Below are 23,805 nucleotides of genomic sequence, written 5' to 3'. Positions count from 1 at the left end.
TTCCCCTCCCGGCGCCTGCAGCTGACTCCGCCCGCCCAGGCCCCTTCTCCGCAGAACCGGGCGGCAGGGAAGGCGGGGGCCGGCAGCGGCGCCTGTAAAGCCTTTCGGCCGCCATTCCGCCGCGCCGCTCGGCCCTCCTCCCCCTCGGCGGCGGGCGGGTACAGGGCCCGGAGACACCGCCCCATACGGCGGCGGGAACGGCAGGGGAGGAGACGCAGCGCAACCACCCCCGAGCCGCCACCGCGGGAGGAGACCCAGTCAGCTCTCGGTGCCCCTCTCCGCCCTCCCCCGGGGCGGGGTCAGCGCTTGCGCCGTGGGGCCGGCGGCAGCCGAAAGTTTGGGGCCACGTGTGGCGCGGGGGAGCGGAGTGGGGCAGCCGTGGGGGCACCGCGTTCCGCAGACGCTCCGGGAGTCTCGCCGCGCTCGGCCGCTCCTTCCTCGCCCTCGCCATGGCCCCCGCCGAGATCCTCAGCGGCAAGATAGTCTCCGCGTACGTACCCCGGGGCCGCCCGCCCGCCCGCCTTTCCTACCGGCGGGGCTTTCCTCGGGCGGGGGAAGGCTGTGGGGAGCCGCGGGGCGTTTTATCCCGCGGGGTAGCTGCCGTCGGGAGGGAGAGCGGTGTCCTGGGGAGCTCAGCCCTGCTGGCCGGGGGAATGCGGCTGCCGTGGCCTTTGCTCTAGCTTGGCCGCCGGGACGAAGCAGTTTGAAGATAGAATCATAGAGTGGTTTGGGTTGGAAGGGCCCTCAAAGGTCATCTTTGTCCCTGTCCCATGGGCAGGGACACCTTCGGCTAGATCAGGTTGCTCGAAGCCTCATCCAACATGGCCTTGAACACTTCCAGGGATGGGGCATCCACAGCTTCTCTGGGCAACCTGTGCCAGTGCCTCACCGCCCTCATCGTAAAAAATTTCTTCCTTGTATCTAATCGAAATCTCCCCTCTTTCAGTTTAAAGCCATCACCTCTTGTCCTATCACTACACGCCATTGTAAAAAGTCCCTCTCCACCTTTCCTGTAGGCCCCCTTTAGGTACTGGAAGACTGCAATAAGATCACCCTGGAGCCTTCTCTTCTCCAGGCTGAACAGCCCCAACTCTCTCAGCCTGTCTACATAGGAAAGGTGCTTCAGCCCTCGGATCATCTTCATGGCCCTCTGAACTTGCTCCAACAGCTCCACGTGCTTCTTATGTTTGGAGCCCCAGAGCTGAACGCAGTACCTTAAATAGATATCACCTAAATAGTGATATACCCTAGATAGATACCCTAAAACTTTTTCACTACGTTGTGTTCAAAGCTCATTTCTTCCTGGCTGGAAACGGTGGGAGTTATTAAATGAAGGTAGTATTAAAGATCTTCAGAATAACCTAAAGTGCCATCACGACTGCATTGCCCCCCAGAAAAACCCAGTGGCGTGTCTGCTTGGTTCTCGGTGGCAGCATCCTGCAGCAGCACTGCAGAGCAGCTTGTGATCCCTCAGCATCTCTGCACTGAGCGGAGTGCCCAGGCAGGTGTGAAATGTCTATAATGATATCGTGGTGTCATCGCCACAATTTTGGTTTTTTGATAATGGGATGGGCCACATGGCTAGCTGGTGTACATGTTTTGTGTATTTATGCAGGGCTTTTGAGATGCTTTACGAGCAGGAGTTGGGAACTTATGCTTTAGGTATGGTCTCTGTGTTCTTACTGTACAGGCATTGGTCGCTTTTTTGTAAAGCAAGATAAATTAATCCGTATGTTGGATAACATCAAGATGAATGTTCGCAGGTGTCCTGCCAAAGGTGTTTGAAAGATTTGGCAGATCTTAAAGGAAAAGACTTTCTTGTGCTTTTCAGCTTTTAGTTAGCTGGCAAGCCCCGAGTGTTGGTGACCCTGTATTGTGTATTTTGGTTTGCTTATTTTTCCTACTGCTGCTATACATACATATCTGCTAAGAAAGTTAAATAATTTCCTTAACCCTAGGAAAATGTAGTGTTTAGCAAAGGATAACACTTCTGTTGTATTCTGTGCAACAGTTTGGTTAGGTAGGTTTCTTGGGTACCTCTTCTCATAGCCGGGGAATTTGGACCATGAATGTAAATTTGAAATTATCTAAAGTAATCTCGGAAAAGTTATTAAACCCTATCTTAGATATTGCTATATATGACACATCTACAGCTAACTGACAGTGGAACGTTTCTGAAAAGTAAATCTAATGTGTCTTGAATCTGAATATCCATGATGAAAGACTGCTTGTTTATTTTTTACCTGGTAGTTTTGGGCCAGTACCACTTGGGTATTGCACTCCCTCGGTCTTGTGTGCTTCATGACACCTTACACTTTTGGTAGTCTTGAAGCCACTGTGCTCTGCAATGCCTGTGTGTGGTTCTGGTGATACGTAGTAATATGCCTGTTGCAGGTTTCCTCTTTCTGGCATAGAAAATGCCCCTGAAGTGTAGTAGGTCCTTTCAAGCTACACGTTATTACAATTTTAGAGTGACAAGAAATCTGGAAAGATGCTAGCTAGATGAGTATGTTTTGGAGATATTCTGAGCATTCACCTTGAAACTCCTAGCTTCATTGGCAGTGCATATTGCATCACTTAATTTCTTTACATTTATAGATGCAGTGGTGGGATTTTTTATTTCTGTTTGTTTTCTATATTACGGCAGCAGCTGTTTTCAGAGATGAGGACCTTTGTGATGTGCAAATACTTGGGAAGAGGCACAAGCTTTTTGATAGGCACATACAGGAGAAAGGATTGTTTAGTTTCCAGCACATCTCTGATGTGTTTGGCTGAAGCCTGTCTTCCAAAGACATCAAATCTTGACCTGAAGACAACACAAAATGGAAAAATAATTGCAGCTGTACAGCTTTCCTTCTTCACTTCCTTTATTTCTGCTGTATTTATGTCCAGCATCGCAAAACCATCATGTGCTCCACAGGAATAGGCCTTATGTAGTTCAGCATTTTCCTAGTGGAGTATTTGAAGGAGGCATGAGGAAATGGGCTATTCACCTGTCCCTTTCTTCTAGACTTTCTGGAGAAGTGCTGATCTAGAGGATTCTCTTTGTCCAGAGTTCATGTCCAGGCCAAGGCTCTGGCAGCAGCAGCCAAAGTGATTAGGCATGTGTTTTTTCTAGGAATTTTCAACTGACTTGCTCGTTGCAGAAAGGGAGTGTTTCTGACTTTACATCAACTGCAAAATCTTTTCAGTTACTATCTTGTAGGGGGTGTTTTTTGCTACTTTGTCCTTTAATCTAGAATCATAGAATCATAGAATGGCCAGGGCTGGAAGGGACCTTCAAAGGTCATCCAGTCCAACCCCCCTGCAAGGAACAGGGATATCTCCAACTAGATCAGGTTGCTCAGGGCCTTGTAGAAAAGTGTCTGTAAGTCATTAACATATTAACAAATGAGAGAAATGAATCAAGTAGTGTTCTAGGTACGTAATTCTGGGTTTCTGTGTGTGTCTTAAATGAAAACTCCTAAGTATCGTGAACTTTCTTCTGCCACCAAGCACCCCTTCACCAAAGAGAGGTGAAAAAAATACCTAATTCAGAGTCATGCCAGTTATTTAAACAAAAATCAGGTAGACAGTGGTATTCTTAATTTGTGAAACATGAGACTAAATTCTTAGAGAGCTTCTCTGTCTCTATAAATAAGGAGAACTTGATGAGGAGGTAAAGCTAGTTCACACCTAGAAAGTCTTGGAAGGCTCAGAAGAGGTACGAGGACAAGTAGACGTATCCAGTGCCTTTGAATATTACCTGTGAGGATAGTAAATGTGGTTGTGTTTTGCAAACATACAGGGCAGCAGACATCATTGGTGCAGGATTTAGGTGTTTAAGTTGATGCTGCTTCTTTCAGTAGAAACAAACTCTTACACCTGGACAGTCTGTGAAAGATATTAAGTGTTGGATGGGTTATACATCAATCTGAGCTGGCTGGTTATCTCAAAAGATGAGTTATTGTGTAACGGTACAGTGAACAAATGACTAATAAAAGGCAGAGAAACAGTGCTTTAAGTATGCAGAATATGGAGGGGTGGAGGGAATCAAAATACAGTATTCTCAACGTTTTTTTTAATTGCCATTATTCCCTTAAAATAAAAACATGTCATTTCTGTATCTGAAATAGATACTCAGGGCAAAACGTTGTAGTGGCTCTTCTTTACAGCTTATGTCTGTTGCAGTGAGCAGTGTGTTCATTTGTTACCACCTGAAGTAGCTCAGTTTTGGAAACCCCTGGCTTAGCTTGAATTGGCTGATAGCACCAGGAATGGACCAACATCCCTGGTTTGGATGAGTGGCTGATGAGTTGTGATGGCAGGGAGGACTCAACACCCGCCAAAGTACTGGGTATAGCGTTGATCAGGCTAAACTTACAACTGGAGGTAACAGTGCGGTAAAGACAACTCTTCAGCTTTTTCAGACTGGGCCTTGAAAGTTTTTTGGAGTTCCTATTGAAACTCCGGGTAAATCTAGCCTGAACTGAAAAAATTCCCTAGTCTGTGAGATCTCAGTTATGAGATCCTACCCAAAATGTAAGAACCCCTTGTCTTAGGTACTATACAGACACTGACATTAAAAACAAGACCCTGCTCCAAAGAGGTTACCAGCTAGGAGAAAGCATTGTGTAGTGGACAACAGGGCCACAGTGCTGTGATTGGTGCGCATCAGCACCAGGTTACATGGAAGGGGGGAGTCCTAAGGGAAAGAACATGTAAGGGACTGCCATTGTCTCATTTGTGGAAAGAATAAAATCTCCATATCACTCTTTGTGAAGACAGACCATTGTAGGTATGGCCTAGAGTATTGTCTGGAGTGCACAATCCCACAAGTTTGGATTGAGTCCTTAATCTGTTTCTCTTATGTGTTCCTCTGATTAAATTACCTGATCCTTGAGTGTTGTATGTGGTATCCGTTTTGGGATGCAGACCTGATTGGTGTGATTGATGTTGCAGCTTGGGAAGCTGGTCGTGACAGTTCATGGTATTGTAACTTGTGTTTGGGACAAACTCTTCTGTGTAAGTTTTAAAGACTCAGCTTTATGTGAAACTTATACTCTGTTGTTCCGTTGGCAGCCAGGGACATTTGAGAAGTTCCTCAAATGCTGCCTATCGCATCCGCTACGGACGATTGCTTCTTCAGCTCAGCTGTTTTGTGGCCCTCATTGGACTAGTGCTCTGGACATGATGAGACAGCAAAAGCATCTTCATGTATTTACCTGGCCTGAAGAGTGCTCAGACAGGTATTTGAGCTGACACAACCAAAAGAGTGGTTAAAAACTGTGGGAGTGGTAGAAAGAAGCAGGTAGTTCCCCTACAAGATGGTGACGGTGTGCCAGGATCATACAGTGATAGGGCAGGAGACTTTTGAACAGATGCCAGCTCCCTTCTCTAAACAGTGTCTTCACTCAATGAGAGCCATCAATGGAGTTACCAGCAGCATTCAGACTTTCCCAAGGCATTTCCCATGCCACTGCCACTCCACTGGGACAGCCAACCCGTGACTCCCCCAGGAGGGACTCCTTTCTGTCACTTCTTTGAGGAGCCAGGAGGATGTTTTGTGGCACGCTTGCTTGCAGGCTCTTCACAATATTTGAAGATGAAGCAGTTGTCCTTCTAGCCAAGACATGGTGCCGAGGTGATCTGAAGAAGAGGACACTTGTGTCTCCATACTGTAGTTGACTGTTTGTCGTGGGGGCAACAGAAAGTGAGCAGTGGCAGTGCTGCAGGCGGTAAGGAACAATGGCTGCAGGGACAACAGCTGTGACCGAGATGGTGCAGGACCTGCAGAGGACCATCAGCCTTGTACAGCCATTTGTGGAGGGCTGCCACAAGAGCATTTCTGGTGCATGTTTCTGAAACCTTTGGGGAATCCGTGATCCAGACAGTGAGGCCGAACCCTTGGGGGCAGGCCTCTTCTAGAGAATTGTTGTCACTGAAGGAGGCATTTGCCAGATGATACGTTTGGTTGTGTTCATGTAGGCTGTGGGCCCTATTACTCACAGAAGGGACAGAAACACAGCCTGAGGTCGTCTTCAATACAGTCATGTGTCCTCTTGCCCCACAGCCCCCCTGTGGCTCCTATGGAGCCACTGCATGTGCAGAACCCCTTAGGTGTGCTGATGGGGTCTGCCTGTGGAGGCACTGGCGTGGGAGCTCTGCTTCCCTCTCCTTTTACAGCAGAGCTGGAGGAGTGTGGTTTGTCCTTTGCTGTTCTGGGAACTTCTCTTAACAAGTTTAAATTCAGCTCAGTGTTGCAGTCTAGAGAAAGAAAAGCTAATAGGTTCTTTTAATCTTTGGAGATGGCTTTTGCACTGTGTGCTTAGAGCTATGTGCTGTCCTTAACCTCGGTGGACCCTGGACCCTTGTTTGCTGTGTGAGCTTGTTTGTGGAAGAGCGTGTGAGCACAGGAGGGGTCCTAGCATCAGAGGGAAGGCTTTTGGAGGAACAGCCATGTACAATTGCAAATGTATGTTTGAAGACTTAAAAGTGTTTTCATACAGCTAATAAAAATTGTTGATTTGTCAATATGGACTTTCATCTTTGTGAAGACCTGAGGTCCACAATGGAATTTTGCAAACTGTATCACTAAATGGCCGCTGGCTTGCGAAGTTCGTTTAGTAATGTATTTGTAAGTCTGCAGAGTTAAAGCAAGCGGGTTTTTTTAATATTTTTTCCTTAATTTTCTCTGAAACCTTCGCACTTGTGGCTTTTCTGGTAACGAGAGAGCACTAGTATTTAACACTAGGTGGCTGTCTAACAAGTAGTTTCTTGATTCAAGGCTCCTGAAGCAAATCAGCGCTGGCAGCACCACTTGGTGTGTCTGTGCGTGTTACCTTTCTTCTGTAGCTGACGGGGAGGTGAGCTAGTGCCTAATTACGGAAAACGACAGCAATATGCTATGGGAACAGTCATGGCTGCTGGGGGTGAAAGCGCTCCACAGCCCTGCTTCACAGAGGGCAGAGGGAAACTAGACCCTTGGGTGGGCTTGGTTCTCCTCCAGTGAGAAAACTAAGAGTAAAACCCAGACTTGAGACCCTTTCCGGTTGAATGTCTCTTATGAGGGCTTTACTGTGCCATAAATCATGATGCGTTTCACGTTTGTTGGTATTTCTTTTTTGTTTGCAGGCCACGAACCAGGTGCTGTGCTCTCCTCGCTGGAGCACCGGCGGCTGTTCTCAGAAATAGCTCCCTGGTGGAGCTGACCCGCGGCACCCGCTCGGAGGCCACACGCAGTGGCTCTCTGACGCTCCTGGCGATTGCCGCCTCGTTGTTACGGGCCGCTCGTGAGCTCAAGCCCTGTTGTGTCTGCAGCTGTAGGCTTGGTGCCTTCCCTAAGAGGTTTACAGCTGGAGTGGAAGGAGAGGCAGTTGGTGATTTTTGCTACCCAGCAGATGAACTTTTGTCACTTCAGCATGAAGAATTGCCGGTACAAGAGTTACTATGACACAATTTTCTGAGCTCATCAGCTGGTCTTAGTGTCAAGTCTTTTACAGAAGTGATAGCTAAAGGAAGCCTAGGAACAACTATTTGTTAAATAAGATGGAGAACAAGCTCTTTTACCAAAGCTTGTTAAGAGACTTTGAACAGCTTTGCCAGACACAAACACCTATAAATACTCTGGACCTGCTCCTCAGGGGCAACGGAGTTCTGACTGCCTGATTTGGGATGCAGCTGGAGAGATGCATGACTTGGGATGGAGCAGGAGGCTGTGTGGTTCCCCCGAGATGGGACTTAGAACAGCTTCAGGGCTGCTTCTGGCTGGGCCAGCTGCAACCATCCCCTGAGATCAGTGCTGCTGGGTTGCAGCAGAGCCATGTGCTGCTACCATTTCCCTTCTTGCCTCTGGCATTTCTGATTTGGAGCATATTGTTGCAGGGTAGAGTTCGCTTCACTGCCTATCTGTCATCCTGGAATTTCCCTATACAGCCACAATTGCAGCCTCCCAGCAGTCATCAGCTACCTACTCTGTCCCTGCACCATTCCTGTTAGCATTTTTAATGAACTGGTACCAACAGCACCTCCTCTGATCTGGGAAGTGTGCTTCCACTTGGGAAGTAGCAGACCTTGTGATACTGATTTCAGGGTGAATGAGCACTAGGAGACCATCTGTGTTTTAAACAGTAGGGTGTTTGGAGCAGGGTAGATTTGCTAAGTGTGATGGTAATGCCTTCTCACCTCTTTGAGAATAGTGTGTGGGACAGGGGCTGGAGATCACATGGAGGAGGACAGACCTGTCAAGCCTCTAGTGTCCTCTGAGGTTTGTTTAGCTTTTTTTGCCACTGAGTATCTTCTACATTTGCAGTGAAGGGCCATAGCCTCCTTCCAATGCCGTGAGCCCATGAGATGGGTGCAACTGGTCATTTCTTCTCTCTGGATCCTGACTGCCTCTGGTGAGGAGACAGAGCAGTGATGCTGGGTGTGCACCCAGGCTTTTGGCAGAATTTCAAATTTGAAAGAACACACTGGGCCTGGCACCAGGACGTCTTCCCCACCACCTTCCCTGGTGAAGGATCGTGCATGTGTGGCAGACAGTGGTTGAGAAATTGGAGAGGAGTGTGGGGCTGGAGCGGGTGGTGACAGTGGCTTTTGAGCTGTCCGTGGCTAATTTATCAGTGATGAGTATAAAGCATTTTGTAGTAAACAGGTTATGAGTTGACATCTGAGCTACATTAACTAATCAGTGAATCCTCTTGTGCTTCCATCCTTAAAATTGTCTTCACTGAAGAGTTGACTTGAGCTGTGTACCAGGGTTTAGCGAATTTTCCTCACTGCTTCACCTCTGTCCATCTTTCATTCTCCTTTCTGCTCCCATGGATATATCTTTGCCCTGTTTGGAAGCCCTTGGGCTGGGAACGTTTTCTTGTATGTGTGTTGGCAAGCACAGAAGCAGACTGGAGGTATGAAGGTGGGTGTAGGACTGCAGCCTACTCAGCCTGGGTTACGCCAAGCAGGCTAAGAGGTGTGTCTTTGGGTACCTCCTGTTTGTTTAGCAATTTTTAAGAGTTTTACCATTGTAGATTCATCATCATTTACCAGGACAGCATGCGTGACAGTCTTGACTGGTACCTGTGGAAGACAGGTAGGTTTGATACAGCATATGTGGAAAGAGGATTTGCTTTTGAGTGGGGAGTTTGAAATCCCAGGAATTTCTATGCCAAAGTTTGTACTTTTTTTACCTGTGCCCTTGTATCCTATGAGACAATGAAGAGGAGTGTGAAGAAGCACAATGTGGACTCCAAAAAAAACCCCAAACAGTTTAATTCAAACTTTCAAAGTATTTTAGTGATTTACGGACATTAGTCTTATTTGGAGATTGCTGAGTCTTGGGTTCTCAAGGCATAAGCACGTGTTTGCCAGTCTGCCTGTCTGTCATCTTTTCAACTCCTGACTTACCACTGTACGAGAATTCAGCCCCTTGGTTAACTTGTACTTTGTGGGTTTTTTTCCCCTTTCAGACAAGTGAGAGAGAGGCTAAAGAAGCAAGTTGTTGAAATGAAGGAGAAATTTCCAGGCTTCAGACCAGGACTCGCAATTTTGCAGGTATTGTTTTTTTTAATGACAACTACAAAAAAATCTGTGGTGCTTTGCAACGGTAAGTGCACAGCTGATGAGCTTCGTCAAAGCTGCCTTGCAATGGTAACGTTTTGTAAGGAACAGAAGAGCAGAGTTCCCTGTGGGATGGTAACACAATTCTGTGATATCTTTTCCTCAGATACTAGGGCCTGGAGACATTTTGAGGGTTTTGGGTTGGTTTTTTTTTTCTGTCATCAGACCCTTGCAGTTCTTTGTTTGAGGGTTATGTTTGTGAAATGGTGAAAGTAGGCTTCTTGCCTATTAAGAGGAAGCAGTGCTTGTAGACTCTATTCCAAATTTCTGCATTTGTGTGAGCTCCAAAGCATGTCAGCTTTCAGAGAGTGTTTGTATCAGAAATCTTTGAAGTGGGTTTTTTTTTTAAGGGATTTGGTCTGCTATTACACCAGAACATGGAGAGAGAAGGAGGGCATGGCAGGGGGGAGGTAACCCACCAGAAATACCTTTGGCCGAGAAGACTTTGCAGGGAATGGAACAAAATCTCATCACTGAATTTGGTGTCTGTCAGAAGTGTTAGTGCTAGAGTCTACATAGAAATGCTTGTGGAGGTAAAAAGCACTCATCAGTACAGGGTTTTGGCCTGTGTTTGGCAGAGTTAAGGTGATTTGTTTTTTTTCCTTGCAGCTATAAAGCAGGGAAAAATCTTTATGCTTAGATCAAAAGGAGTCTAGCAGTAGCAAGTGTCATGCAACAGGAAGGAACTGTGTGGCCACAAAGAATGGATGGACTGTAAGTGGCTGCTTAGAGGGATGACCTCTGTCCTGATTCGGTATTTTGGGCTCCTGAAGAGCTCTTGGTGCCTGTCTCTGGATTCCAATGCTGGGACCGCTATAGTACACAAAGACCATGTTCCTTTTCAATGCCAGAAACAAATTTGTTTGTGGTTTGGTTTTGTTTCTGGTTTTCTTTTCCAGTAGCTTTAAGAAGATCATCTCTACAGAAGACTTTTTTTCAGGTGTTTAGAAGGAAGGAGGAAAGTCTTGTATTTAAAATTCAGTAAGGGATGCTTTGATGGAAGTCCCTGAACTGTTGACCTTGTAAACTGTCTTGAAAAAATTGCTGTCTTGTAGTGTTACTGGGGTTTTTTCTTGGTTGGTCTGTTTTCTATTCAGTCCTGGGTTACCTCAGAGTCCTTTACAACCTCTTTGCTCCTTGACTTTCTGGCACTTTTGTAAGCTACCAAACAGTCTGAGCTTGGAGTTCATCTCCTAGTACCGATATTTGCAGCTGTCTGTTTTGCAGTGAAGTCAGGACAAATAGCTGTTTCTGATATGTAGCACCCCATACAATAGGTGCTGTTTTCTTGGGAGGTATCTGGTGTACTCTGAGCTCAAGGAATAAGTTAATCTTTATTTTCTGGCCTGTAGTCAGGAGTGTCCTCTTTTGCACAATATGTTTGCTAACATCTCCTGATGCCCACTCACTTCCTTTCTACCCTGTACGAGGCATACGTTTTTCCTAAACCCAGCAGACTTTAAAGGAGAGACATCCTCTTTGTCTGACCCTAGAGAAGAAGAACCAGTGTGTGCTGGGTGATCACGTAATGCAGGTCACCCCTGCAGCTTGTAGTCTGTGTGAGAACTAGGGGTAGCTCCCAACTACCAGGGAACAGGGTTTCAAGAGTTTGCTTATCAGTTTTTCCTTATTTGTCCCTCATTTTCTTATGGTTGCAAGGAGCATTACCTTTAACAAAACATACTGGATGGCACATGCAGTCTTCTGAAATGCAGTTGTACTGTAAGCACCCAATACTACCAAAAACTACAGGCCTTTGTTCCACTTGCTGCTTTCTCTTTGTGCATCGCTTTGTCCTTGTTCTGCTGTTTTTGTGTTTGGCAGGAAAACTCACAAGGTTCAAAACAGCAGTGGAAGAAATCTCTCTGTCAAGGCACACATATGTGCAGAAAATTAAGATTCCTGGGTATCAAAAGGCCCGACTTTTCAGAAAGCCTTAATCAGATAATTGAATGTTATCAGCACCTGCTGATCATGTTAATTAGCTAGAGATTTAACTTTCTCAGATGAGATGGCAGGCAGTATTTTCTGCTTTGGAGAGCACTGTGTTTTTAAGGTATTTCAACAGGTGTAAACAGTGTTTATGCAGGAGATCAGCTAACTTGTCTTTAGCTGCCCATTACTTGAAAGAACACTTTCTGTTAGCTCCAGCTACTTGTAGCCTCTATCAGTGTGTTTTACAGTTATTCAAGAATACCTCTGTCTCCTTAGTGTAGCTCAGAGGAAGCCAAGGAACCTAAAGGCTAAGCCCATATCAGCCTGTAACTGAGTCTCTGTTTTGCAGTGTGAGTCAACTGTCTTTTCATCCTTAGGTTGGAAATCGGGATGATTCAAACCTCTACATTACTATGAAGCTGAAAGCTGCTGCTGAGGTAACGCCCAAACTCTTAATGTTTCTTCTTGCACTCTTACAGTAGGTCAAATCTGCATAGGAAAAAAGAGATGCAAATCAAATAGTTTTGTCTAAGCTTTGCCCATATTTGAGAAACCAATGTTGGCCTGAATTCCTTGTTATAAAGAGGTGGTATAGGTATGTGGGGTACTCTGATAACAAATGTGGGTTGGTGCTGCTTTTTGTGTGATCATCTCCTAGATCACATGTGTCTGAAGTGCTGGTGGTGTGTCTTTCCTGACCTGTGGCCATGCACTTATCTTCCCTGAATGTCTTGTACCTGCAGTTGCCTTGCAGTCACCAGGTGGTACATTACATTCTACAGCAGGGCTGGGAACATAGGTAATAGCTGGCATCTTTTCTGCTGGCATTTCGAGGCAGCATGCTGCCAAGCCAAGATGTTGTTGTTCGTGTCAAAAGGTGAATAGGACAGCTCAAGTATGGACCAATCTAAGTAGGCAAAGCATTAATCTTTCTTCTCCTTCATTGTTGGCATTTCCAAATAATAGAACTGTAGCCACAGGAATAGGAGATAGACTTGGGAAATGCGACAGAATGTAGCTGTGACTGGGCTGAACTGAGAGAATAGCCAGATCAATTTCTCATGTCGGTTCAGAAATCAGATAATTTGTTGATGTTCTCATTTGCAGATTGGGATCAGTGCCAATCACATAAAACTGCCAAACACAGCAACAGAAACTGACGTAAGTAATATAGCCAGTAATGAAAAAATACATAACTTTGGGTTTGAGCCCAAGAGATGAACTTACAATCGTCCTCTTATTTTATAAAAAAAGATTACTTGCCCACAGATATTAATTAATGAAAAAAGAACTGGAACCTGCTGAGTTTATTTTAAAAGCAAACTAAAACACTGCAATGTAAAATTTAGAGACTTTAACAGGTATTTTTCTACAAATAAAAAAATGTGAGTAATTTATACTCTTGGGTGGAAAAACTAAACGTATTGTATGTATCTTTTAATCTAGATAGGATTATGCTTTTTCCTTTGCATCAGTCATATTTCAGTTTATCGGCCATTAGGTTTTTGGTCTTTGCTTGTTGTAGGTCCTCAAGTGCATTGCCTCTCTGAATGGAGACCCCGCTGTTCATGGCTTTATAGTGCAGCTGCCACTTGACTCCGATAAACCCATCAATACAGAAAAAATAACCAATGCTGTTGCACCTGAGAAGGATGTAGATGGGTAAACTGACTTCACCCCTGGAGAGCATGACAGCTGCTCCAGAAAGAAACCTTTTCTTTTTTTTTTTTTTTCCTTTTGAATAGTGATCATTAGACTGAGAGTCTTACTTGGCCTTTATTCTTTCAAAATACAGCTTAAGTAGCATCAATGCTGGGAAACTGTCTAGAGGGGACCTTGGAGACTGCTTTATTCCCTGTACGCCGAAAGGATGCATGGAACTTATCAGGCAGACAGGTAAGGAGGTTTCCATCCATTATTCATGAGTGCAGTAGTCTTCAATACGAGGAGAAATTGTGTGCATTTCAAGGCTGTGCTTCACACTGAGACTTCTGTTGAGATGCCTTGTTCAGCTCTGCCTTAGCAGATAGTAAAAGAGCTAGTTTTAAAATGGTCCTTCCTTCCTTCCTCCCTCCTAGCTCCAATTCAGCTATCACACACAACCCAGAAGAAAAATAGTATCCTGAAGTACCAGACCCAGACTTAAACTGACCAAAAAACTCCAGAGCCATTGAAGTTAGTTTGTACCAGGATGCACAATGACCTGTTTCTACTTTCTCCTAACTTTCTTTGGTGCAGGTGTCCAGGTTGCAGGGAAAAGAGCTGTAGTGGTTGGTCGCAGTAAGATTGTTGGTGCTCCCATGCATGACCTGCTGCTCTGGAATCATGCAACAGTAACCACTTGCCATTCAAAGACCTCCACGCTGGCTGAGGAGGTAAGGGCAGGCTGGATGCACGTGGCTGTAGTTGTCTGCTGCAAGCCAATACTTCCTACTGCACGTTGCTCCTTGGTGTATTGCTACTCTACGTCATTGGGTCTGGGTTGTCTCATCTGAACAGTTTCCTGGTCATGTTCATTGCACATTTGTGTAACTACTTCCACTGGAATAGGGTGCTGATTATTTTTGGCCCTTAATTAGAGGGTTTTAATTATAACAATAATTTTTGTTGTTGTTGTTTTCTTTGGGCAAGTGCTGAGAATTTAATCACCTTTCCTAATCTCCATGTAGTGGCCTGCAAGAAAGCGTATGTTTTTGGTTTTTTCCTGAAAAGGCCAGGTGATCTTTTGCTTTAGTAGCTGGGAAATGCTAGGCCAAATGTTTTCTCCATTTTTTTTTTTTCCACTCTATTTTCTATGACAGGGCGTTGGTACCATTTTTCTCTTTAGCAGTGAGAATGACAGAAATAGTGTGTTGCTGTGCTGCCACCTACTTGGATTTCATAGAGCAATCAACACTGCCAGGCTCTGTAGGAAAGCATTAAAGCTGAAAAGGGGGTAGGTGTATTTGAATATAACTCACAAAGAAGATCAGAAACACTGCAATGCTTCATGCCATTAAGTTGCTGTTCAATAAGACCGTCATTAGGTTGATTAACAAGTGAAGTGCTAATTCTTAATGAAATCTTTGAAATAGTTTATCTCCCTTGAGGATTAAAAGAAAAAATTCCAAGGGATAGCAGCTTCCTAAGCAAACATGAATGAAGCAGTGCAAGAACTGATGACGAGCTTTGGTCATAGTCTGTAGAATCATAGAATGGTTTGGGTTGGAAGAGACCTCAAAGATCATCTAGTTCCAACCCCCCTGCCATGGGCAGGGAAACCCTCCATTACACCAGGTTGATCAAAGCCTCATCCAACGTGGCCTTAAACACTTCCAGGGATGGGGCATCTACAACTTCTCTGGGCAACCTGTTCCAGTGCCTCACCGCCCTCAGAGTGAAAAATTTCTTCCTTATATCTAATCTAAATCTCCCCTCCTTCAGTTTAAATCCATTGCCCCTAGTCCCATCACTACATGCCCCTGTAAAAAGTCCCTCCCCAGCTTTCCTGTAGGCCCCCTTTAAGTACTGGAAGGCTGCAATAAGACCACCCCAGAGCCTTCTCTTCTCCAGGCTGAACAGCCCCAACTCTCTCAGCCTGTCTTCATAGCAGAGGTGCTCCAGCCCTCGGATCATCTTTGTGGCCCTCCTCTGGACCCGCTCCAACAGCTCCGTGTCTTTCTTGTGTTGGGGACTCCAGAGCTGAACACAGTATTCCAGGTGGGGTCTCACGAGAGCAGAGTAGAGGGGCAGAATCACCTCCCTGGACCTGCTGGCCACGCTTCTTTTGATACAGCCCAGGATATGGTTGGCTTTCTGGGCTGCCAGCACACATTGCCGGCTCATGTTGAGCTTCTGCACCAGCTAGCATCAGTAGCACCAGCTTTGGACCAGTACTGTCTGAATGAATATTAGTGCTGAATTAGAATCAGCTTTCCCTGGACTTGCACAGTCCTGGACATAAAAACCACAAGACAGTGCTCCCATAAGTGAAGTGCTGCTTAGAGCTCTGTGCAGGGGTTGTTCTTGGCTGCTGTCTGATGAGTGCTGGGTGTATTTCTAGCATTGAAAAGAGCAACTGAATATGCAGGGATATTTGGAGGTAAGAATATGCAGATGGCTTTAATTTTATCTCACAGTAATCTGTATGATCCACTTGGGCATCATGGAGGAGTTCAAAGGAGGCTGTAAAGTGTTGACTAGCAGTAATTCAGTGTAGGAGTGCGAAAACAGGCCATAATTTCTGGCTGCAGGAATTTGTCCTTGCCAAGGAACAGCTAGCTACCTTTAATTGCTGATGATGCCCTTCCTTCCCTTCCATGGCAATGGGCGAGCGCAGAGTTCCACTGCAATTGAAGCTGATCTAAGTTGCTACTGAAGCAGCTCTGTGTTTTTCCACTGCGGGTGTGATACAGAGTTGTTTATCTGGCTTTTTTTTTTATAGGTCGGTAAAGCTGATATCCTGGTGGTTGCAGCTGGTAAAGCTGAAATGGTAAAAGGTGAATGGATCAAACCTGGTGCAATCGTAATAGACTGTGGAATTAACCATGTGCCAGGTGCGTGGGTAATGTATAAAGAGCGGGGATGTATTTATTTGTATATACATGCAGTTGCTAAGTAAGTACATGGATACTGTTTCCTTGGTGTTTCTAGTCAATGCAGACTTCTTTCTTCTCTAAGTCTGTCTTAGGTAATGATGGCAACCTCTGAAGATGCCAGAATAAAAAAAGGTTGGTCTGAAGTATTGTCCTAAAGCCAAATCAGAAGCAGTTTTGTTTCTGCCTTCAATAAAGCTGATGATCAGCAAAGAGGAGGCCTAGGAAATACTACAACAGAATATCCATGTAATTTACCACAACTACATAGTGAAGCCTGGCTGCTGTTGGCACTTGTGAGCGTGCAGCTTTGCTGTCGTTGCTTTACAGTTAGATCTGATTAAGCTGTTTTGTTTGAAATACATAAGTGGCAAACAGTCTCTTAAAGTAGCTGTGGATTTGTGGAACCACGACGTTAACTTCTTAGGCTTGAATGGCTGTTGTGTTGAAACAAAGCAGCTTCTACAAGATCATTGGTGACAGTGGCTTTGGCATAGAATAAAGTGCTTGAACATAATGGGTTTTAGGGTAGAGTTTCACTTAGCTACTCCTTCCTTATAAGGGAGGAACAGACAGTCTGGCAGTTTCTGTTTTCATCTCATTTTAAATCCAAATTACAGATATTGAATGATATGGAAAATTAGTCACCATCCAACTATCTCTGTGCTACACCCACAGGCTTTTAAAAGGTAGTTTTCATAATTAATCAGTCATTTTGTTGCCATTATTTAATGGAATGTGAAGAAATTTCTGTTCAGCAGACTTGTTCCTCAAAGATAACATTGAGTTGCATTTAAAAATATTGGTCTTCTGTCTGATTAAAATTAAAAAGTCATCTGCTGCTGTTGTTTGTGGCTTGATATATTTGAACCAAGCTACCCAAACTTAGGCGATTTGCCAAACCCCACAAGGTCACTGCTGGTTTGCATTAAGTAGTATGGCTTGGAGTCTCCCTCACTAACAAGTTGCGAATAAAACTACCATTATGTTTCTGACATATGGTAGTGTGACCTTTTTTTTTCAGGCTTGAAGTGAACTGCATCTCTGAGGACACATCCCTGTTTCTCTGCAATTAGCCTGCCTCGGGCAGTGCACTGAGATCTGAGCTTTTCGTGCAGCCAGCCTAGTCAGTGTTACATGGCAAGACGCTGAACAGCGTGGTGAGACTCCGTAGTCAGGGCCTGATAGAGTACCATGGAAATTGTCAGATTTCAAAATGATGGATGCCACGGGCTTTTCCGTGGTTTTCTGAAGCTGCTACATTTTCCTGACTCTTTCTTCCATTCTGATAAGTTGCGAAAAAGTCTTCAGATTAGTCTGTTGGGGAAATCAGTGCTGGAATTGTGGGAATTGCAATGCTACAGAAAGAACAGCAGCTAGTTTGCCAGCTCCTCCAGCTACATCACTGTACAGGTAGAATATTGCTGCTGGCCGTGACGGTGCTTTGAACATGGTGGGGGGAGAAAAAGCACAGTTGCCATACATCTTACCGTAGTTGTAAGTGCGCCCAGCTAGGTGCCTCTTAGGTGTAAATGTGAGTTGCAGCTGGAGGACATGGCAATCTCTGGATATGCCTATACTTTGCAAGCCAAGGTGCCCTGTACAGGCAAATGCAAATGATTTGACATACCAGTATGTTAACCTCATTCAGACTTGCCAAGTTGGAGTTAAAAAAAGTTGTAGTCATGTAGTGCCATGCAAATGCAGCTTTGTGCTTTTGTGGAGAGTGGCCTGTATATTCCCAAGGCTGCAATTTTGGAGGTTAGAATAGGCAGTTTAGGCACATCTGGCTAGTTCTACAGCTGAACAGAATTTCTTCCAGGTCTCTAGGTAGAGACAGGGCAAGAGAGGATCTCCTTAAACCTCCATTAAACAAGTGTGTCTTACTCCCTTTCCAAACTGGATTGTATTTGTCTTTCTCTCCCCACCTCTGCAGTTGGAGGCTAGTCCAGCAAATATTTTGAATGCCTTATTCCAGGCCTGTAGAAATTGCTCTGCTACAGGAAGGGAGAGAAGTGCAGGCAGAGGATATTCCCAGAGATGGCATAGTTTCTGAAGTGTCCCTCTGAGTCCTGATGGAGGAAGCAACCCTGTTCAGAGTCCTCCTCTGCTAAGGGATTTTGCAGCCCTAGGTAACAGGGAATCTTGAACAGTGGAATATGAGAGCAACAAAAGAGGATCAGCCTCTGTGGATCTCAGTGTCACACTCTTCAAACACCAGAGGAGCTAGAAAGATACAGAAAGCCTTGACTTGGTGCTCTGGTTGTATCTTCGTGTACTGGGAATCAGGCTGGCATCACAGGCCTGTAAGATCCGATTGCGTTGAATCCCTCATGAAACACTTTTCCCAGTGGTGTCCTGAAAAAGAAGTACACTGCAAGCCAGTGGTCTCATGTTTTGTATATGAGGGTCATATATAGTCTTGTATGCTTGCAGTCATATATCCCCCAGAAACGTGTTGCAGTTTCATGTACATTGGCACAAGTTTGCTTGGAAGTCACGTGGATATCTCCAGCCCTCATCTGGTGAAAGTAGGACTGTGACTTAGCTCTGGTCCACAAGCTGCACTTAGGCTGTCTCTCATGCAGCTGTCTCCAGAGACAGATGGAGATCATTATACATGCTTTTTCCATATGTGTAGGCATGTCCTTCACTTCTTTGGTCTCAGAGTCCTTGGATGGTCTCTCTCATGTGTTCCAGCTGGCTAGAGAACCTACTGGACCAAAGAAGTCACAGGGAATGGTTATAGTGTCCCTGATACTCTCTGTAACTAGTTCAAGTGTTTCTTAAGAGTGAGATGATGAATATTGAGAAGGTGAAATTATGTGGAGAGGTGGAAAGTGTTGTATGTGAGCTTTCCTTCAGAAGAATATTTTAAAGGTAATTGAACAGCTCCCAGGTCGTGCTCGGCAGCGCTTGGCGCGAGGTGGGGATGCAGAGGCAGGTTTGTTTGGCTTGTGCTCATCGCTGTGTCTGTGTAACAGATTAAGCTGTTGTGTTCGGGGTGCCTAATTTATCGCTCGGTTTCTTCATTCTTGGGCCTGGAGTCTTCCTGGCCAGGGGGCTGGGAAGCCTGCTTGGCATCCTTGGAAGAAATTATGATTACGTTATTTGCCTTTTGCAACCTTAATTAAGCTGGTCTCTAGGCTGGAAGGCCAGATTGTTCTGCAGCTCAGGCAGCAAAGCTGACAGAGGCTGTAGAAACACTGTTTAACAGCTGTGATGTTGTTCAAGCTTTGAACTTTAGGGATAAAAAGCATTGCTTAAAACACAAACACAGCAAAACATTCAAGCTCTGCTAATTGATGGTAACAGTGCAGCTAGAAATTAGTGTTGACAGGAGCTGCTTTTGTTCCCTCTCTGGTTTTACCATAATCAGCTGTTCCAGAGTTTGGTTTCTCTTCCCTTTCTGCCCCTTGCCAAATATATGTTACAGTTATTGATTGTGTTCTGTTCAAACATACACTTGCTGTATGTATCCAATATGATGTTGCAAAGTAACAACTTTAAAATCTATCTTCAGGTTTTTCACACTGAGAGTCCTCATATCTGAAATGAGGATCTGCCACTCCAGGAGAAACTTAAATTTGCTTTTTTTGGTATGCTCTTTGTACTCATTACTTCAGTAATCAGTGAGTTCCTCGAATGACTGTGCTAGTTTGCTAATGTATTTTGTCTTTTTCTCTCTCTTTATGGGTGATCTTAAAGGTCACCACTGGAAAAAAAGTGCTATATTTGCTTCTGAATTGTCAGGTCATGTAGTGCAGCAGGATATAGCGGTTTTTTTGCCAGAGAGAAAGGAGATTCCTCTGCTAGAGCTCTCTTAAGCCACCTGTGAGGTTTGTTTTGACAAGACACTGATCTCTGTGAACTGCAGTATTTACCAGTCCATCGTTATAATGGCAATGAATAATTGAAAAGCTCAGCACTTTCTGTCTGCAGTTTCTGTAAAGGCAGATGATTTTATTCGATAGTAAGGCCTAGATTTCCTCCGAAAAGTAACAGAGCCAATGTAAATCTGGGTTTTTGGAACAAGTCAGCCATATTTCTTTTCTCACTTCTCTTGGGTCATTGGTTTCTATCTCCTTCAAACTGGAAACTGTACTAATCCTTCAGAGCAATACAGTATGGGCTGTCAGAGTGTGTCCCATTTGTATTTTATTATTGCACAGGTGTAAGACCTGGTCTGTGCTTTGGTCCCTCTGCATTTGTTTTGGAGTCATCTTCAGACTGCCCTGTGGGCCCTGTGCCACTGAGAAAATACTTGCATCCTCAAGGAAAGGGAGATCTATCTGGCTGAGGATAAAGGCCACTTAGTGGGAAGAAGTGTTGCATGAGTTGTTTCCACTCTCTGAGTGAAGTATGATGATAACAGCTTCATCTTGTGATGTTGTTTTTAACTTTTTATCTTTCTTTACGGCTTCCTGGGTACTCAGCTTCTGTTTTGTTTATTCCATCAGAGGAAAAGACTTCAGCTTCAGTCAGTGCTGCCTCCTCTGTTTTGGTGAAATATGATGTATAACTTACTTTTTCCTTAAATCCCCAGACAGCACAAAGGCCAGTGGAAAAAGAGTTGTAGGAGATGTGGCGTACAGTACAGCAAAGGAAAAAGCTTCTTACATCACCCCAGTTCCTGGTGGCGTTGGGCCTATGACTGTAGCCATGTTAATGCAGGTAAGTAGACAGACTGTGAGACTGCTGGTCATCTCCTCTACATTTGCATTTAGGGTATGTTGCTGCTGACCATCAGCACACTACCAAAGCAACTGGTGCTTCCTTCTTGCTCTTACAGAGGTCTTGTCAGCATTTCCAACTTCTAGTCTAAGCAGTTTGGATTCAGTTAACTGAGGAAGAATATGAAGATTAAGGAAATGTTATGACAAGGGAATTTTTTTTTTATTGTTTTGTTTTGCTTTTTTGGTGGTCGGGGGTTTTTTTTGTTTTTTTAAATGTGGTCTTTCAAAACAATGCTTACAATGCTCTGGCTGTAATTCTAAAGCTATCCATAGGGTGATTGGATAAAAAGGAGAGTAACAGTATCAGCCAGTGCTCTCTATTTCCTGCGTTGCTTAAGAAACCGTACTGGCACAGAACACCTTAAAAAATCCAGCACACTGGAAGATAAATAGGTAGATGGATAGATAGATATGGTGGGGTTTTTTTCTTTTTAAGAAAACTGAGAACAGAATCTCATTCTGGATCGTTAGCAAATGCTTTAATCAAAGCACTTTGTGTTAATCCCAAACTGAGACAGAGGGAAGGGGAAAACTTTCTGAGTCTCTTTGTTAGCCAGCACGGTTCATACACTGGTGGTTGCTATAATGCATTCTCATGCTCATTTTAGAGCACAGTGGAGAGTGCGCAGCGTTTTCTGGAGAAGTTCCAGCCTGGAAAATGGAACATCCAATATAATCAGCTTACCCTAAAGATGCCTGTTCCAAGGTAATGCTTTCAAATGAAGCCACTGGCAGTATTCATGCAGTATAGTATTCACTTCTGTTCCCAAGCTTTGTGTGCTACGGGGCATACGTGTGTGTGTAGACTGTAGCTGGCGTTGAAGTTTGGAGAGAAGTAGAGAGAAAGCACTGTGAGGCCTTCCTAAGGGAGCAGAGCTAACCTGCAGTGGTGCTGTGAGATACGTTGAAGTGTAGGCTTGGGTAATCCAGATGATATTAAGCATAAACAGGGACTTCCACAGACTCTTTAGGCCAGCTAGATATCTTGCTGATTCAGCAGATAGCAAGACAGTTGTATTTTGGAAAATTTTCAGTCTGACATGGCAAAAACCCTAGTGTCTTGAAGTAGGAGTTGTTGGTGTCAAATCCACGAGAAGCAGTTGAAAAACATAGAAAATACCATACAGGAGCATAACGTTGCCTAAAAAAGGCATTCTTGGATTGGAGGTGAGGGGTGTTGGTTGGGGTTTTCTGCTGGGTTTTTTATTTTTCTTTTTAAAGTGAACTTTGAAGATGTGTCTGTTCTAATGTAGTCACCATTGGTGGGATTGATTCATTTAACTAGGAGGCATTAAAGCTTCCCTTTTAAAACATAGATTGGGTGTTTGTAGCTTATGCTGTCCAAAAGTGGGGAATTTGTGAGAAGCCTTTGACTTATAAATTGACCTTGCTCTCTTTCTTTAAGTGACATTGAAATATCGCAGTCTTATGTACCCAAGCCCATTGATCAAGTTGCAAAAGAAGTCGGCCTGCTCCCAGATGAGGTAGAGCTCTACGGCCAGACTAAAGCCAAGGTTCATCTGTCGGCTCTGAAACGGCTGAAGAACCAGCCAGATGGCAAATACATTGTCGTTACTGGGTAGGTACTTCCTTAACTGAGGCATCACTTACGTGATGTCAAGGTGAAAGGAAATTTTATTAGCATGGCTTGTCGTTGTATTGACTTTTGGTAAAGTGACTGTATGGAGTGCTCTGAGTTTCAGTAAATCACACTATGAAAATCTAGTGGTTTGGGAAATAGACTTATCTCTTATGGCAAATAGTGGGAATGTAGTTTAATGTTTCTGTCCTGGAGATGAATCGTTTTGCTCTGCAGGTCAAGGTTATGAAGGGCAGACTGAATCATAGTCAGAGTTTTCCTAGTCTAGTAGCCTGCCTTCAGCAGTAACTAGCAAGTTGTTTCAGATGAAGTCTGCAGCAGTTACGTGGCAATTTGCCAATTTCATTCCAGTTTTGAACTGATGAAGATCAGCTGAAGTCTGAGCCAATCTAGAATTTGAGTTGGCATTAACTGCAGTCACTGGGTGACTGTTTTATCCCTGTAAGTGTTTTGAGTCTCATCCGCTACAAGGGTTTCATTGTGTCTGTTCTGCTTTTTCACTGCAGGATAACTCCTACTCCCCTGGGAGAGGGGAAGAGCACCACCACTGTCGGTCTTGTTCAAGCCTTAGGAGCACACCTTCACCAGAATGTCTTTGCCTGTGTTCGGCAGCCTTCTCAGGGGCCAACCTTTGGTATAAAAGGTATGAGCTGTTCTGTTGCTTGCAGTTGGAGTAAATGGGGAAAGATGGCATTCAGAGATTTTATTCTGCTGCGTTGTAGTTTTACATAATTCCCAGTTACGATTTTACATAATTCTCATCTCTTTTAAGAAAGAAAAACCTTGGGTAAGTTCTTCGGTGTTGTCTTCAAGTGCTGTGCCAGGATTTAAACTAAGCTGCTCAACAGTAGCTGCCTTCTTAAAGCCATTAAGCAAACACACATAATACCACTCTGGGCTAGGGAGACCTTTATTTGCATGATTTGACTGTTGTCTCTCTGTAGGTGGAGCTGCAGGTGGTGGCTATTGTCAAGTAATCCCCATGGAAGAGGTAATTCTTTATACAAAGCCTCATTGCACATGTAGCTCACAGACCTTGGAGAGATACTGCAGTCAGATAACTTACAAAATCTATTTTTGCTTATGGCCTGGTGTAGCACTTCCAAGAACTGGATGCTTGATTTCAGAAAAAAAATCAAAACAAACATCTTTGGTTGTTTCGGAATGGTGCCTGCGTGGTCAGGGAACTTCACAGAACTGGAAATTCCCAGTTCCTCTGTTCCCTCCCCTTCTCTGCCTTGAATTGCTGCATACCCTTTAGCAAAGTACATCCTGTGCCTCTTTTTCCCAGCACTGAAATGAAGATAATAATGACTTAATATGCTTCCAAAATTTATGAAGTAGTTCTGTCAGCAGCAGTGGTCAC

At 44.5% G+C, this 23,805-nt stretch overlaps 1 protein-coding gene across 1 annotated transcript in view; it reads left to right on the top strand.

Annotated features, from left to right (window-relative positions):
* Positions 1-449: 449 nt before the first annotated feature.
* Positions 450-23,805, top strand: part of MTHFD1 (methylenetetrahydrofolate dehydrogenase, cyclohydrolase and formyltetrahydrofolate synthetase 1) — a 46,874-nt gene continuing 23,518 nt past the window's right edge. Inside the window, exons 1-13 of the mRNA XM_086613056.1 lie at positions 450-490; positions 9,444-9,528; positions 11,907-11,966; positions 12,637-12,690; positions 13,055-13,191; positions 13,325-13,425; positions 13,768-13,904; positions 15,953-16,064; positions 20,650-20,777; positions 21,448-21,545; positions 22,245-22,418; positions 22,946-23,082; positions 23,384-23,430. Coding sequence (XP_086469182.1) covers positions 450-490; positions 9,444-9,528; positions 11,907-11,966; positions 12,637-12,690; positions 13,055-13,191; positions 13,325-13,425; positions 13,768-13,904; positions 15,953-16,064; positions 20,650-20,777; positions 21,448-21,545; positions 22,245-22,418; positions 22,946-23,082; positions 23,384-23,430 — 1,311 coding nt within the window. The remainder of the gene's footprint in view (positions 491-9,443; positions 9,529-11,906; positions 11,967-12,636; positions 12,691-13,054; positions 13,192-13,324; positions 13,426-13,767; positions 13,905-15,952; positions 16,065-20,649; positions 20,778-21,447; positions 21,546-22,244; positions 22,419-22,945; positions 23,083-23,383; positions 23,431-23,805) is intronic.

The sequence above is a fragment of the Tauraco erythrolophus genome, chromosome 6 (assembly GCF_009769465.1).
Source record: "Tauraco erythrolophus isolate bTauEry1 chromosome 6, bTauEry1.pri, whole genome shotgun sequence".
Lineage (NCBI taxonomy): Eukaryota > Metazoa > Chordata > Aves > Musophagiformes > Musophagidae > Tauraco > Tauraco erythrolophus.
Note: the sequence above shows the minus strand (reverse complement) of the source record. Positions and strands in the feature narration are given on the sequence as shown.